Below are 13278 nucleotides of genomic sequence, written 5' to 3' on the forward strand. Positions count from 1 at the left end.
AAGGTCACATAACCTTTCTTTCTGCTTTGTGTTTGGCCTGCAGGTGGGGAAACCTACAGCTGTGATCAGAACGCCCTATGAAGGCAAAGTCATTTCCGTGTGAACAACTGACCTAGAACATGAGAGGCACTTTGAGCCGCAGCTGTGTGTCTCCAGTACAATCTAGAAGTTATCAAAGCCAAAACAACTGAATGCTGTCTCGCTGATAAACCCGATCTGAGTTGTTTCTACATGTGGCGGTTTTAAAATACATACATAATTCCGTCATTTAAATCACCGTGTGCAGTAAAGGATGGGGGTGTTGGTCTTTAAGTCAACTCTGATCAATACTTGGCTCAGTGTCCTGCTGGCAGAGAATACCCTTGTTGTGTTTGCTCAACCGTGCGAGGTTTCCAGATCAGCTCTGCTCAGTACACAGGTCAGTAGAACCCTCTCTGCTGCTGAGAATTATACTTGCTCCAACATAGATTATGCGATCACGTAATTTACTGTAAGGAAAGAAAGTAGGGATAGTAGGGAAAATAGAGGATCTTTCGTCAGTGCATATTGTGTTACAAATAATACATAATTGTGTGAAACCTGAGCCTTAATTGCCCATTTACCTAGTTCTTCTTTTTCTGAATATTAATTTTCACCCTCTTTTTCCGAAATGTTTGTTGCCATTGGAACAGGACTGATGTTCCTTGCCCAAAAGTATCCTTCCCTTTGATGAAATATTCATTAAAAATCCACTGACATGAGTGAACGTATTACGATTTATTTTGTTGAGCCAGATTGACTCTGTATTTGCATACTCAGCAGGATGGCGCATTATCATATGCACGCCATCTATGCCCATGTGTGGACTGCGCTCATTCCCTCCCTGGTGAAAAGGTCTGTGGCTGTCGCCGAGCATCATGTGGCAGCTTCCCATTGGGCTGGCATGCTGGCGTGGTATTATGCCACAGGGCCGATTTAGACATAATGTGAGTTTATCAGGTTGCCACACGGGTCAGTGGCAGCGTGTGAGTCACAGAAGGCCTACTCATCCTTAAGCTGTACCACTTCTTCTTTTCTCTGGCAGTGGAAGGGATGGCGCGGGCCTGGCGGTATTGGACTACACAGTCGAGGCTGAGTATCTCTGATGAAATGATGAAGTGTGTCCTACTGGATTTAAACCCGTCATCTATAGATAATAATTGCAATTCATGGAAGTTAATAACACGGAAGAATACACAGGCTCTTTAATGTAGATTCAACTTTAGCATTGAGAAATTGAGATAACGATTCACATTAAATATTGAATCAACATAATTCCACCAATAGCTGAAAGTGGGTCAAGGCAAACATTTTTAGTGGAGTTTGAAAACCTATCAATTTGAACTCGATTACGTCATTGTCTTTTTCAAATATTTTAAATATTTCATTTTAAAATTTTGCTTCGCAAGTTATTGTCTGCTCATCAAGAGCAGTTTGGGTTTCAGTGTCCCGACCAAAAGGAAAAGTTTTGTTTTTATTTTAAACTAACTCCGTGACTGCATTGATTGCCAGCATTCAACTTGGAGAAGGGCCTACATCGGGGGGCATGTCACTAATCATGCACACAACATCACTAACGGTCCAAAACACATTCACTCTTGGAAACTAATTGTATAACTACACAATGGAATGGTGGTAACAGGGGAGACATTGTAATGTAAAACACAATAACTCCAGTAACAATGCAGGTACACACATAAAATGAGACTCTTGCCCATGAGTCGGTTGCCCTGTGTATGTTGGGAGGCTTCACCTACACATCTCTGGATGCTGCAATATGATAATTTTTTTTTTAATCTCTCTACTAAACTGGCAACATAATTGAATTTTAATAAGAAGTAATGCTTTGGTCAAGCTCTAAAATTAAAAATCCTGGACTACAAGAATAAATCCATAATTTTAGACTGTTTAGACTGAATAGATATAGATATATATTCAGTGAACAAGAGCAAAGTTATACTTTGGAGGCCAGTTGATGGAAAACTGATGTGGGGGAATTGAGGTTAAGGTCAAGGTTAAAAAAAATAGTACCACAGGGACTGTAAGTTGTAAATAAGGGCTTTATTAATGGTTAATTACTTTTTTAAAATTAATTTCTATTTTCTGTTTCTAATATTGCTAACTGTAGATCAGTTATACACTAATAATGAGAGCAGTGGTTGGGTTGTCAGATTAAATCCCTTTTTATGATGTACATCTGTTTGGTAATAATGCAGTTTTAAATATTCATAATGCAAGAATAAAATACTTTTTAATAAATGATCAAGTCTGAAGCTATAAATTTTAATAACTCATCAATAAATTGCTTATCAACATTTCCCTTTTTTTCCTTTTTTAAATATTAACATCCACCTCGGAGGACAGTAACACCTGCAAGATGTTAATGAACAGTGACGGTATGTAAAATGGAACAAGGACAGTGCTGTTCACTGTACATGTAGGGGACATCTGTCTTTGATTATGTAAGCAAACATTGCTGTTCTACACGCTGCAGGGGAACATTAGACATAGGGGTAAAATACAAAAGCCTGCCTCTGTATTTTAGGTTATTAGAAGCTGTTTGGAGCTCTGTCTCACATAAATACAGTAAAGTGATTATCAATAATAGGATTCACTGAATCCATGATTGCAAACTTAAATTTGAGGATCAATTTAAAAAAAATAAAAGCCTACAACATTTACAGTATTTAATAGATTGTTAATATATTTTGTTGGCAGTAATGTGATATCTAATCTAAATGTATACTGTGTATCCTGTTATCTTGTGGATTATGCTCACAGTTTGGGGTAGATCATCATAGAATATTGTCATCTGCCTTGTTATATAATGAACATGATGTAATATGTATGTAAGGTCTTTGTAAATTAAGATGAAATGTCTGGTTGCTGACTGCTCATTGAAGCTTAACTCAATTCGATGATTTAGGGTTTGTAATTGGTTGGCTGCTATCAACATGAAAGTGTTCCCCTTATAAACTATTCTCCATTGTTACCATTATTGTCAATTGGAAAACTGACCTTTTATGTAACGTGATATAACTTGATGGAAAACTGTAGTATACTGAATTACAATGATGCAGTACAGGTAGAGGATGATATAAACGTAATGGGACACAGTGTTTGAGTAGCATGTATTTATTGTTAAAAGTATTTACTGCAGTATGGAAGAGTAAGAAGCAGGAAAAAAATTCACAGCAGAACAAGACTAAAAGTCTACAGCCAAGCTATAAAGTTTATCATGTTCACAATCTTTGTTTAGCGTGCTGAGACATTGCATCCGTAGCTAGCTCGGGCATAGGCTCCATGAGTGGCCAGCCAAAATGGTGTTCATCGAAGACGTTCCTATTCATTTTTTTGTTGTTTGTGTTTGGTCTAAAAAGGAAACAAATCTGTTTCACTTTCAACAAAGGCCAAGAGGGCAAACAGGTGCAGGCTGTCTTAGTCCAAACGTTGTTCATCAAAGTCAACAACTGTCCCTCTGCTCCTTACGAGCACTTAACACAAATGGGCCTATGAGTTCATTGATAAGCCCCGCCCACTCGATGTCAGCCACAACATTAATTATTAATTAACATTTTACATTGTCTGCACCGGTCAGTGATTTTCAATCATTCTGGAGTGTGTATGTGCATAATTTTTCAACCCCCACACCAGTAATAATCACAGCTGCAATACCCTGTCGTTTTTCAGTTGCTGGTCCTCCTGTAATTTATATCTCACCCAGAGCGATGTCCTTGTATTTTGAAGAGGATCTCTGGGGTTTTTTCACCAGAAAACTCTGTTTGCCCTTTGACTTTATATTTTCTTAAATCAGCTTTTTGAAGTTTGACTTTTTGTGTGAAAATGGAGGAAGTCATAAAAGTTTTTGTATATCTGGAAACAATTTAATAATACATAGGTCTATTCTGGAACCAATACCATGACTGAAAAAAATTAAAGCCATCAGGAGAGCAAGAACTCATCCGGTGGGCTGTTATGTCAGCTACAGGTAGGTACTGGTTGTCTCTTTTTGGTTTGTCCAGCAGGATGTCCATGTCTATTACCAACTACATCCTGTAATTTCAGAATGGTTAAAACACCATCCTAAACAATGACTTAAATTACTAAAGAGCACAGTGAACATTTTATTCCATACTTCTGCCTGTGATGTTAATCCCGTCCAAACGGGGATTAATATTATAAGGCAACAACTCACCATAACACAGTGGATAAGTGAAAACCTTGATGTACTGGTGTTGGGAGATTAAAGCCAGGTGTTCACCAAAGTCATTAAGATTCATTTTTGGGCACCATGACTGGGGCCTGGCAATCCATTCCATAGTTGTTCAGATATATACCTAAAAAATAGAAATGTCAACCTCATGGTGGCACCAGAGGAAAAATCAGGGGATTACCAAAGTCAGTAGCATCATGGCTGTACAAAACTTCCTCCATCCATTAGCGGTTGGTCTGACTGACCAAAAGACGGTCATTGCCATCGCTAGAACCACTAGCATAGCTAAAAAAAGTCATGTAGCAGTAAGAATAGTTTCCTCACACGATACTTTGTGGATCCTCTTTGGGTCGAAAGAGCAGCGGGCACCAGAAATGCGGCTGATGAGAGAAGAAAAGAAAAATTCAAGATTAAAGATGATAATTTCAGCCTTTTATTATTCTTTTCCAATATATGGTAATGCAAACCTTAACAATTAGTGACATGAGGCTGCAATTGTTTTCCTCCTTCCTCCTTTTTAATCTCTTCCGTAGGATTTTGGCGTGTAGGTACTCCACTCTCTCCTCGGCGGCGGTGCAGAAGAATCGCTCACAGACCATCAGCCTGAGCTGGGCCACTTTGGCAGCCATCAGGGTCATAATGAGCAAGGTGAGCAGGATGATAGCCAATGGAATTATGGAGTTATAGAGCAGCAGCTTGGGTTTGGGAAGGCACTTCTTTTCAAACAAGGTCACAGAGTAGGAAAAGTCTTTTTGATGAGTCTCCTCACTAAACGGTATACCAATTAAAGTTGCAATCCCCTGAAAAGATACATGAAAGAGGTTAACAGAAAGAAATGTAAAACGCTCTTAAAATACTTTCACTAACATACTTACTTTGATGCTCATCAACAGGGGGACATGGAATGGTTCCAGCTCCGATAACTTTGTCGTTACAATATCAACAAAGCAGTACAATAAGGCGTCCACAGTAATAAATATGACCCAAGCTACAAAATGAAAGACAACTGAAACACCAAACTTCAGCACAGCTTTCCTCTCTCTGGTGGTGGGACGGGCAGAAGGGATAGCGGTGTACAGCTTCCCCTCCTCTGGTGTGAGGGGGAGGATGTGGGGCTTTCCTTCCATCTTCTGCTTCTCATCAAAACAAACAAATTTGCTGCTGATGAACCTGTTTTCATATTTCATGTCACTGCAGTATTTTTTTATGTGCAAGGCTATGAACATCATGAGCAAAAAGAAGCTGATGGCAGGAAACATCCTGTCCGTCACAGAGGAGACTGTGTTCATAAGGGACCGTGTATATTTTACAGTCTCATTCAGCTTCTGCTCTGCTTCAATGAGTTTCTCCCGGAATTTTTCTGATTCCAGCCTGGGTGAAACCTTGAGCTGTGAGTCAAGGTTCACTACTCCCAGGTCTGTAACCCCTTTGAGCATGTTTCCTATCCACTTCAACATCTTCACATAGTTACTGAATGGAGTGATGATGGCTGATTTCTTTGCCTTCAGGTTGCAAATCATACTCCTGAGGAGGCCTGTGAGGTTCTCCAAGGTGTTGCGGATATTTTTAAGAACCACTAAACTGGTCCCAGCGGTTAGCAGCAAGTTCCGACTCTTCTTCATGAAAATTGAGATCACAAATAGAGTTCCTAAGCATCGTATTCTCTTTGATAAGAAAAGAGCGACATTAACTAATGTCCCAAAACAGCAAGTGATCCCTCCAGCCACTGCTGTCTCATAGTCCAGGGTGAAGCGGAGGTACAGGAAGAGCAGGGTGCTGAGCAGCAGGCTGGAGAAGCTACAGGTCAGGAGGAGGATGAGAGTTCTTTGAAAGCTGTCCCTTTTCCCAGTTGTGAAAACATCCACAGCCAGAAAACCAACATCTTTAACGCTCTGTTTTATTGCAATCCATGAGAGTAGCATACTGGATATTAAAGGAGATACTGTGGGAAAAGCAAACAGTGGACACTGGAAAACAAAATATGTAAAGAAAGGGGAGGTTAAAAGGACATATAATAAGTAAAAATATAAAGTGTTAACTGTTCAACAATACAGCATATAGAACAAACAAAATTTAAATCATAAAAGATACATGTTGAATATAAGAATGCATAAGAATTTAATGAAACACAAGTGCAAACCTGCTGTTTACCTCAGGGCATCTGGTCTTATGCTTATAGTTTGCAGTCTCCTTAAATACGGCTAAAACAGGAACTCTTCTGCTCACTAAAACCTCAGTCATTTGTCATTTCCCAGTCATCCCTATTTTTTAACCAAAAGCAGAAGCAAACAGATGCTAATAGGAGGCCGAATTATGACAGTGTGTGATACATGATTGTGCTTTAGGTCTAAAAATTAAGTATTTTATTCAGGATTGGAAAGCTGCATGCCACTACGTACAGATTACTCGGTGTATGCACCTTAAGACATTCAAACTACAGCACACCTGATAAATGCTCTAAAATACATTTTAAAAGAAGTAGGTGGCTATAAACCCCCTACTCCTACTAATATATTATTATAATATTGTCATTTTGTAAAGTCATTGAATTGTAATTCATGGAAAGACAGTAGCTTTCAAATAATTCAGATCAGAGCTTTGGAAAGCGAATATAATTATTTGATGTTGATATCGGGGTCTTAATGTCGGAAGCTGCTTCCTGAAAAGCTTGTGCAGAGAGTCAGAGGCATGTGAAACTGTCACATACAGTAACTTAAACAAACCGTGTGAAAGAGTGAGTGTTTAGTTTTAATGTAGAGTGCAATCAGAAAATCTTTGAAGAAAAATCATTTATGTTGGGATAATGGATAATTATGATTTTACTCCACTGGAACACAAATTACCTCAACTGCTGTATGTCAAACACAGTCTTTCAGTCGGTCAGTCCACCACTCTGGTCCGCACTCAAAAATGTCAACAACTACTGGACAGATTGCCATGAAATTCCGTGTGTAGACATTCATATCACTGTTTGGACCCTGATGTAATCACTTTGGTTATACCCTGAATTTTAATTTAGCAGCATCATCAAAGTTTCACTCAATCCAATACTTTGGTTTATGACCAGTGCCTGCAAATCTAACACACTCCTATCTGCCTCAGGTGTATATTGTATATAGTGCTAGCACATGTTAGCCTGCTGACACGTTAAAATAGGATGTGAAAACGGGAAACATTATACCTGCTTAACATCAGCATGTGTGCATTGTCGTTGTCAGCGTGTTAACATGCTGATGTTAGTATTTAGCTCAAAGCACCACTGTGTCAAGTCTCTTAGTCCTGTTATTTCAACCATGTTTGTCACACAAAAGGGATTAAATAGTTAATTGAATAGTTAACAAAACAATGTCCTTACTAAAGGGTAATCACAAAACCAGTGAACCCTTTGCAAATTGGTATACAATCTTGCCTGCCTGCAAAGTTCTTTTGGACTGAAGCAAAATAATCTTTTGTGATTAGGTTTTTCTGTCAATTTTTTGTCTTGGCCTTGCTGGTGCGCTCAGCAGACTTGCTAACTAGCTTAGCTAATTAGCAACAGGCTGGTTTGAACCTGGAAGGCAACTGGAACAAGGTAGCTTACTCTCTGATAAAAAACAAGAGAGGTATGCTTCACAATTTTGCTATGTTCATTTTCCATTAAAGGGGCATTCCAATTTTATATCAATTCTACATATGAAGTTCAGTTTAGGGGTCATGGGGAGTACACGTACTCAGCCTGTGAAACAGTTATAGGCTATAATGTCCTCTGTGACTGTTGGAGATTTCAAATTCAGATTTCCAACCTACTCTGCATGACAGAGGTTTAACTAAACAAAGATGCTAATGACTTGCTTTATGGGAAATGTAGGATCCAGCGTCTTTGTAGCTTGACCTGTCTTCCGGATAGTCAGGATATCTCAGCTTCTGGTTCATTGTTTGTGACAATTCTTTGTTAATGTGTCTCCGGCTACCCACCCAACTGTGAGGAGGTGCAATATAAGTTGCTTTAGTACCATGTTTACATCTTACATACTTTTCCTGAATTTTTTATGGAGAGCATCTACGTTTGTGTGTGTTCATCTCATCACCCAACACTTGGCATCAGTGTAATATCATTTTTTTATTTTTAATTTGAAAAATAACTTACATAAATCTCTGTACTCAACCATACTTAACCAAGACATAGCCTTGGCATTAACACATTGCACCAAAAAGAGAAAATTAAAAGGCATTCAAAAGGATAAATAACATATGTCTTTGTCATCATTTGAGGCATTCTTCCTGTTCCAAAAGAGTCTATCAATCTATTCATGGTAACTTGTTTATTCAAATTCTGACATCTAAAGGTATGTACATTGAAAATTGAAATGAAAATATATCCTGTAGCCTGTTACAGCGACAAAGTTTTCTTGGACATTAAAACGCATTATCGCCATCTGGAAAAGGAATAATGCCTCAGTTCAATTTCATTCAGACATACTGCAACTATAAGATTCATATACTTCCCAATCATGAGAAGTATTTATAATTACTAAAAATAGAAAATAAAAAATAAACTGGTCTTGGCTTTTAAATAAAACTAACAAAAATATAGTAAATTAATTTCATTTTCATTAAAACAAGAAAAAAAAAAACATTTTCTGTGGCAATATCCCTTGTTACTTGAACCTGTGATTAGCTCATCTTCACAAACAGTGCCTGTAAAATTGAACCACAGCGACACACATCTCTTGCGTGTTTGCTGCCTCTTGATTAGGTATAGACCTCTTGCTGTACCAATACAGATTATTTTTGCATGTTCGTCGACAATACTGGAATAAAATACACTTGCAATTACAACTGTTTCGTAAACCTCCATTAAATATAAAATATTTTCCTTGTCACGTTTTTTTCAAAATCCTGAAAGAAAATATGACCTTGGGGGTGGAATGTTTTTGTTAAAACTTCAATAATTGGCCGTGGAAGACCAAGAACTAATTTGCTGTAGAGTTCAATTTAAGGTGAGGGAGAAAAGTAATGAAGTTGACATGCACTGTACAAGAAACTGCAAAAATTCCAAATATCATCTTTATCAAAACATGCTGAGTTACTGTAAGGTGTGCCCAAGCCATGTTGCAGAAAATCCTTTTCAACATGCTTGTTAAACAAATCAAATCCAAAATAAAATACATATTGAAACAATACAGAACTGTAAAATAACCAACAGTCCTAGAATCTGGAAAATATCAGGGGACTGAACAATGGTAGCAATGAATAGTACAATGAGAGGTACCCTGGGACAAGGAAGAAAAAGAGAAACATGTACAATTTGCACATAATGTTTATCTTTATAAGGCTTGAGCCTTTTTTACAATGAAATAAATAATTTACATTTATTTTCATTATCACTTTTTGTCACATAAACATTTTCTGTTAAATAACTCCAAAAGTTTCCTTTAAGTTTCCCTTATCTGCCTGTCTGCAAAACACAGACTCACGAATGGTCTAAAGAATGATAAACGATGTCTTTTTTTTTAGTCACGATGTTGCATTCACTCCCCTTGAAAACCATGCACTAGTGAAATTTATCTTTAAAAATAATATAAATTGTTGAAAATGGCTGATCTGTTTTATTTATTTTTCATCTTTTTTTTGCAAGTTGCAGCCTCAAGAAAATAATTTTCTTTTCTTTTTTTTATTCAGCTAAAGTTGTGTCCATGCAAATGAACTAAAAAGGAAAGAAAAAAAATTCTCATTAAATTTTCATACAATATATCAACAGAGAAAGAATGATGGTAGATTGTACATCTTTTCATGGAGTCTGGGTCGTTATTGTATATTCTGGAGTGTTGATGGTAGCCACTTCAATATTGCCTCTGATTAACTTTGAAGTCTTTCTGGTGATTTACCAGTGCGGTTTGATTCAGTACATAAACTTAGAGTATGTGGGGAATTTCTTTTGGGTTTTGGGGGAGTGTGGATACAAGCTGGGACACACCTCACCCAAAGTGATGGTCTCCAAAACTCCATCTACACAGCTAGGTCTGTTGGCGTGGCGTGACCAAGCATCTGGTTAGAAACACTATCACCCCCTTCAGATACAAGTACACTGACATTTAAAGAATAAAAAAACAAAACAAATGAAAAAAAAAAAAAAAAAAAAAATCAAAGCAAAACATTTATTTTTCATTCGAAAAGGGCTTCTGTAGAACTCGTTTAGCGGTTCCCAGTACTGACCCCCATGGCTTCGAATTGGATGAAAAGCTGGAATTGACAGATTCCTCGTGCTAAGGAGTTCATTCCAGCTTCGTCCAAACAACAACAACAACACCTGGCAATCCCAGCCGCCAGGCGCTTGCAACACGCTTCGCCATGTGCACAATGTGTGCGACGTTTTTGCTCAAAACACAGGATCACGTTTGCACCCCTAGAAACAGGCTCAGAAGACACAACATCAAGCATGCAGTGTAACCGGGGGGCGTGACCTGTAATCGCAACACTGGCTGCTACAACAACGCTATCAGTCCACACGCTGCTATGATCGAGAGAAACTGTCCAGTGAGGACTGGGAAGCTCTTCTTGTCAGTGGGGCCAGAGTAGGGTCCACCAGTGAGGAAGGAGGAAAGAGCTTGAACCAGCCTATCACCATGTTGGACAGGTCCAGCTCATCTAACAGTATCTGAACTGCTCCCATGAATGATTTATGGTCCATACGTCCATAGTCACCCCATACGATGACCTGCAGGGAAGAGTGCAGAAAAAAAAAAAATCAGCATTACTCAAAATATAGATAGTGTGACAATATGGTGTTATACTGAAATTGACTCTGAGTTTCCACTCCAATTACTGGAAGACCTCCCTGTCTAAAAGAATCATGTTCTTACCTGTAAAACCTTCCCTCCCGGACTCTCCTCAAACGGCAGTTGCTGCTGGTAAAGAGGATCCAAGGTTTTTCTTGCTACTTTTGTTTTCTTTTTGGCTATGCAGACTCCATTTTCCAAAAGGTAGACCTTTACATATGGTGCTGAGAGGAGAGGAGAGAAAATGTTACAACTTGTATTACTCACAATTCATTAACATTTACAATAATGACCTGTAATAATGGTGATGTGAAATCTTTAATTACCTGGCAGTGCCTTGGAACCTGGTTTTCCCACAAGGCCACGGGCTCTGATGACCTCCACCTCCAGTGCTCCTTTCTTCTCCACCATGCCTATCTGGATGTCACCTAAACAACGAATATAGGCTAATGCATAAATATTTTACAGTAGATAAGGAACAAAGTCAATCACAAGATGATTAACCTAGCTCCACTTACATTTACAATTATAAGTGCAAAGAGCTATTACAAGGATTACCAAGCTACCAAGTAAATGTATTGAATAAAGGGATTGTTGTTCTCACCCATAGGTGGAGTAGCCAACGTCTGTCGTCCGACCAGTTGAGCGGGACCCAGACCATCTAGGAAGTCACTGAACTGGGCGTCTGAGGAGAGCCGCACACCAGGGAAGATGAGACTGAAACAGAGAAACAGAGATAAAGTACGGTCATGTTGATTTAAGACAATGCTTTAGGGCAAGCAGGTGGCTGTAGCCAATTAAATGTCAGGAGGATTAGAAAAAGCGAAGCCTTATATGAGTAATCAAATCAAGGTTTAAATTGTTTGCTGTGTATGTACGAACTGCTCCCAGTAAAATGTGAGTAGGAGCTTTCTGATTGTCCTCAGAGTGTGAGTCTCTGTCTCCTTACTTTCCCTCGGAGCTGTAGCTGTTCATGCTGCCGTCTGTTGACTCCCGGCTGGTCTGCCGAGTCATCCTGCTCCTCATCTCCACGGCCAGGCCCGTCTCTGTACTTCTCTGGATAGTGCTGCGCAACTTTTTACCTCCTGCTTCTGCACACAGATTGACACATGCAAAGAAAGAGAGGGGAAGAGAGAGAAAGAGGGATATAGACCGTCAGTCCATGATACTGAATCATTTTGTGACTCATGCAGCGGGCTGCATTCACATGGATCATTTCTGACATATCAGTGCTTTCACTGATAGAAATTCATTTCACAGCAAAAACAAAAAAAACCCAAAGACAACACCGGATTACAATTCATCTCTACACCAAGATATGAGTAATGTTTATTTTGGGAAGGATCCTCGCAATTTCACTGTGACAATCAAATAAGGTCACCAATTCAACAAGCTCTACAGAATTGTGTTGAGCAGAACAACAGGTACAGACCTCCTCTGGTCTGTACTGCTGACTGCCTACGAGGGTCTTGGGAACTATAGCGAATCCATGCTCAACCTACAAACATCCAGCGTCTGATCCCCCATCCTAACTGATCCCATATGACAGCTGACTTGCGCCGTTAGCCCGGCTGCTGCTCATCTCCACCCAGCATCCCTGACAGCCTGCGTGTGGGGTCAAGTGGCTGCGCCTGTGGCAGATGTACACATACCTACACAAAAGTATAGCATGAATGCTCCACTACTCGAAACATGCCTGGCGATCAGCACACACACAACGCACACACACAGCATCACTGCTTTGTGTAATTTTATGTCCCGTTAAGAAAGAGGTTAGAAAATTGTCCTCAACTCTGAGCATAGAGCAAGTCATCACAACGAACAGCAAAGAGGCTCAGGAGCTTAAAAAGAAGTCAAACATAGTAGAGTAGTTCTAACACCCACAGTGTGTATTAGATACTTCACTTCATATTCATCCATTAAGCTCTGTTAAACAGGTATATTAGCATCTGAAAAATGTGTATAATTTTTAAACTTAGAGGCAATGCAAATGGCCATGGTGCAATCAAAGATTAATTATCTAAGCATTACTACCTATTACTGCACCGATTACAGTCATGGGATTTCTTCTCTCTTATCTGTAATCAAACTGATCCAAAATGAAGGCATCATGTTATTTCCCAGACATGACACGAGGCCTTTCATCGTCTTGAAAATCTCAGTTATGCAGCTGGCCTCCGCCTCCTCCTCCTGCTCTACACACATTACGATGGGAGAACGCGGCCGCAGAGGTCGTCTCTGACGTCCGCAGCAAACAGCTCGCAGACCTCCGCGCCCATCACTTGCCAG

At 39.3% G+C, this 13278-nt stretch overlaps 3 protein-coding genes across 5 annotated transcripts in view; 1 reads left to right on the forward strand and 2 right to left on the reverse strand.

The window, feature by feature from the left end:
- Positions 1-4210, forward strand: part of dpys (dihydropyrimidinase) — a 35570-nt gene extending 31360 nt beyond the window's left edge. For all 3 annotated transcript variants that reach the window (XM_040117944.1, XM_040117942.1, XM_040117943.1), the window contains one exon: positions 44-4210. In XM_040117944.1, the coding sequence (XP_039973878.1) occupies positions 44-103 (60 nt within the window). In that variant the 3' untranslated portion in view covers positions 104-4210. The remainder of the gene's footprint in view (positions 1-43) is intronic.
- Positions 4211-4551: 341 nt separating this feature from the next.
- On the reverse strand, positions 4552-6195 carry LOC120783944 (dendritic cell-specific transmembrane protein). The gene is made up of 3 exons (XM_040117350.1): positions 5107-6195; positions 4699-5031; positions 4552-4611 (listed from the first exon to the last, which is right to left on the reverse strand). Exons 1-3 carry the CDS (start codon positions 6151-6153, stop codon positions 4552-4554), a joined length of 1440 nt encoding a protein of 479 aa, XP_039973284.1. The 5' UTR covers positions 6154-6195.
- Positions 6196-10450: 4255 nt separating this feature from the next.
- The window catches only part of rims2a (regulating synaptic membrane exocytosis 2a), a 145086-nt gene continuing 142258 nt past the window's right edge, over positions 10451-13278 (reverse strand). The window contains exons 28-32 of the mRNA XM_040117351.1: positions 11939-12080; positions 11594-11706; positions 11316-11417; positions 11074-11213; positions 10451-10928 (exon numbers count right to left, since the gene is read on the reverse strand). Coding sequence (XP_039973285.1) covers positions 10725-10928; positions 11074-11213; positions 11316-11417; positions 11594-11706; positions 11939-12080 — 701 coding nt within the window. The 3' untranslated portion in view covers positions 10451-10724. The remainder of the gene's footprint in view (positions 10929-11073; positions 11214-11315; positions 11418-11593; positions 11707-11938; positions 12081-13278) is intronic.

Source organism: Xiphias gladius, chromosome 22, assembly GCF_016859285.1.
Source record: "Xiphias gladius isolate SHS-SW01 ecotype Sanya breed wild chromosome 22, ASM1685928v1, whole genome shotgun sequence".
In the NCBI taxonomy this organism is placed as follows: domain Eukaryota; kingdom Metazoa; phylum Chordata; class Actinopteri; order Istiophoriformes; family Xiphiidae; genus Xiphias; species Xiphias gladius.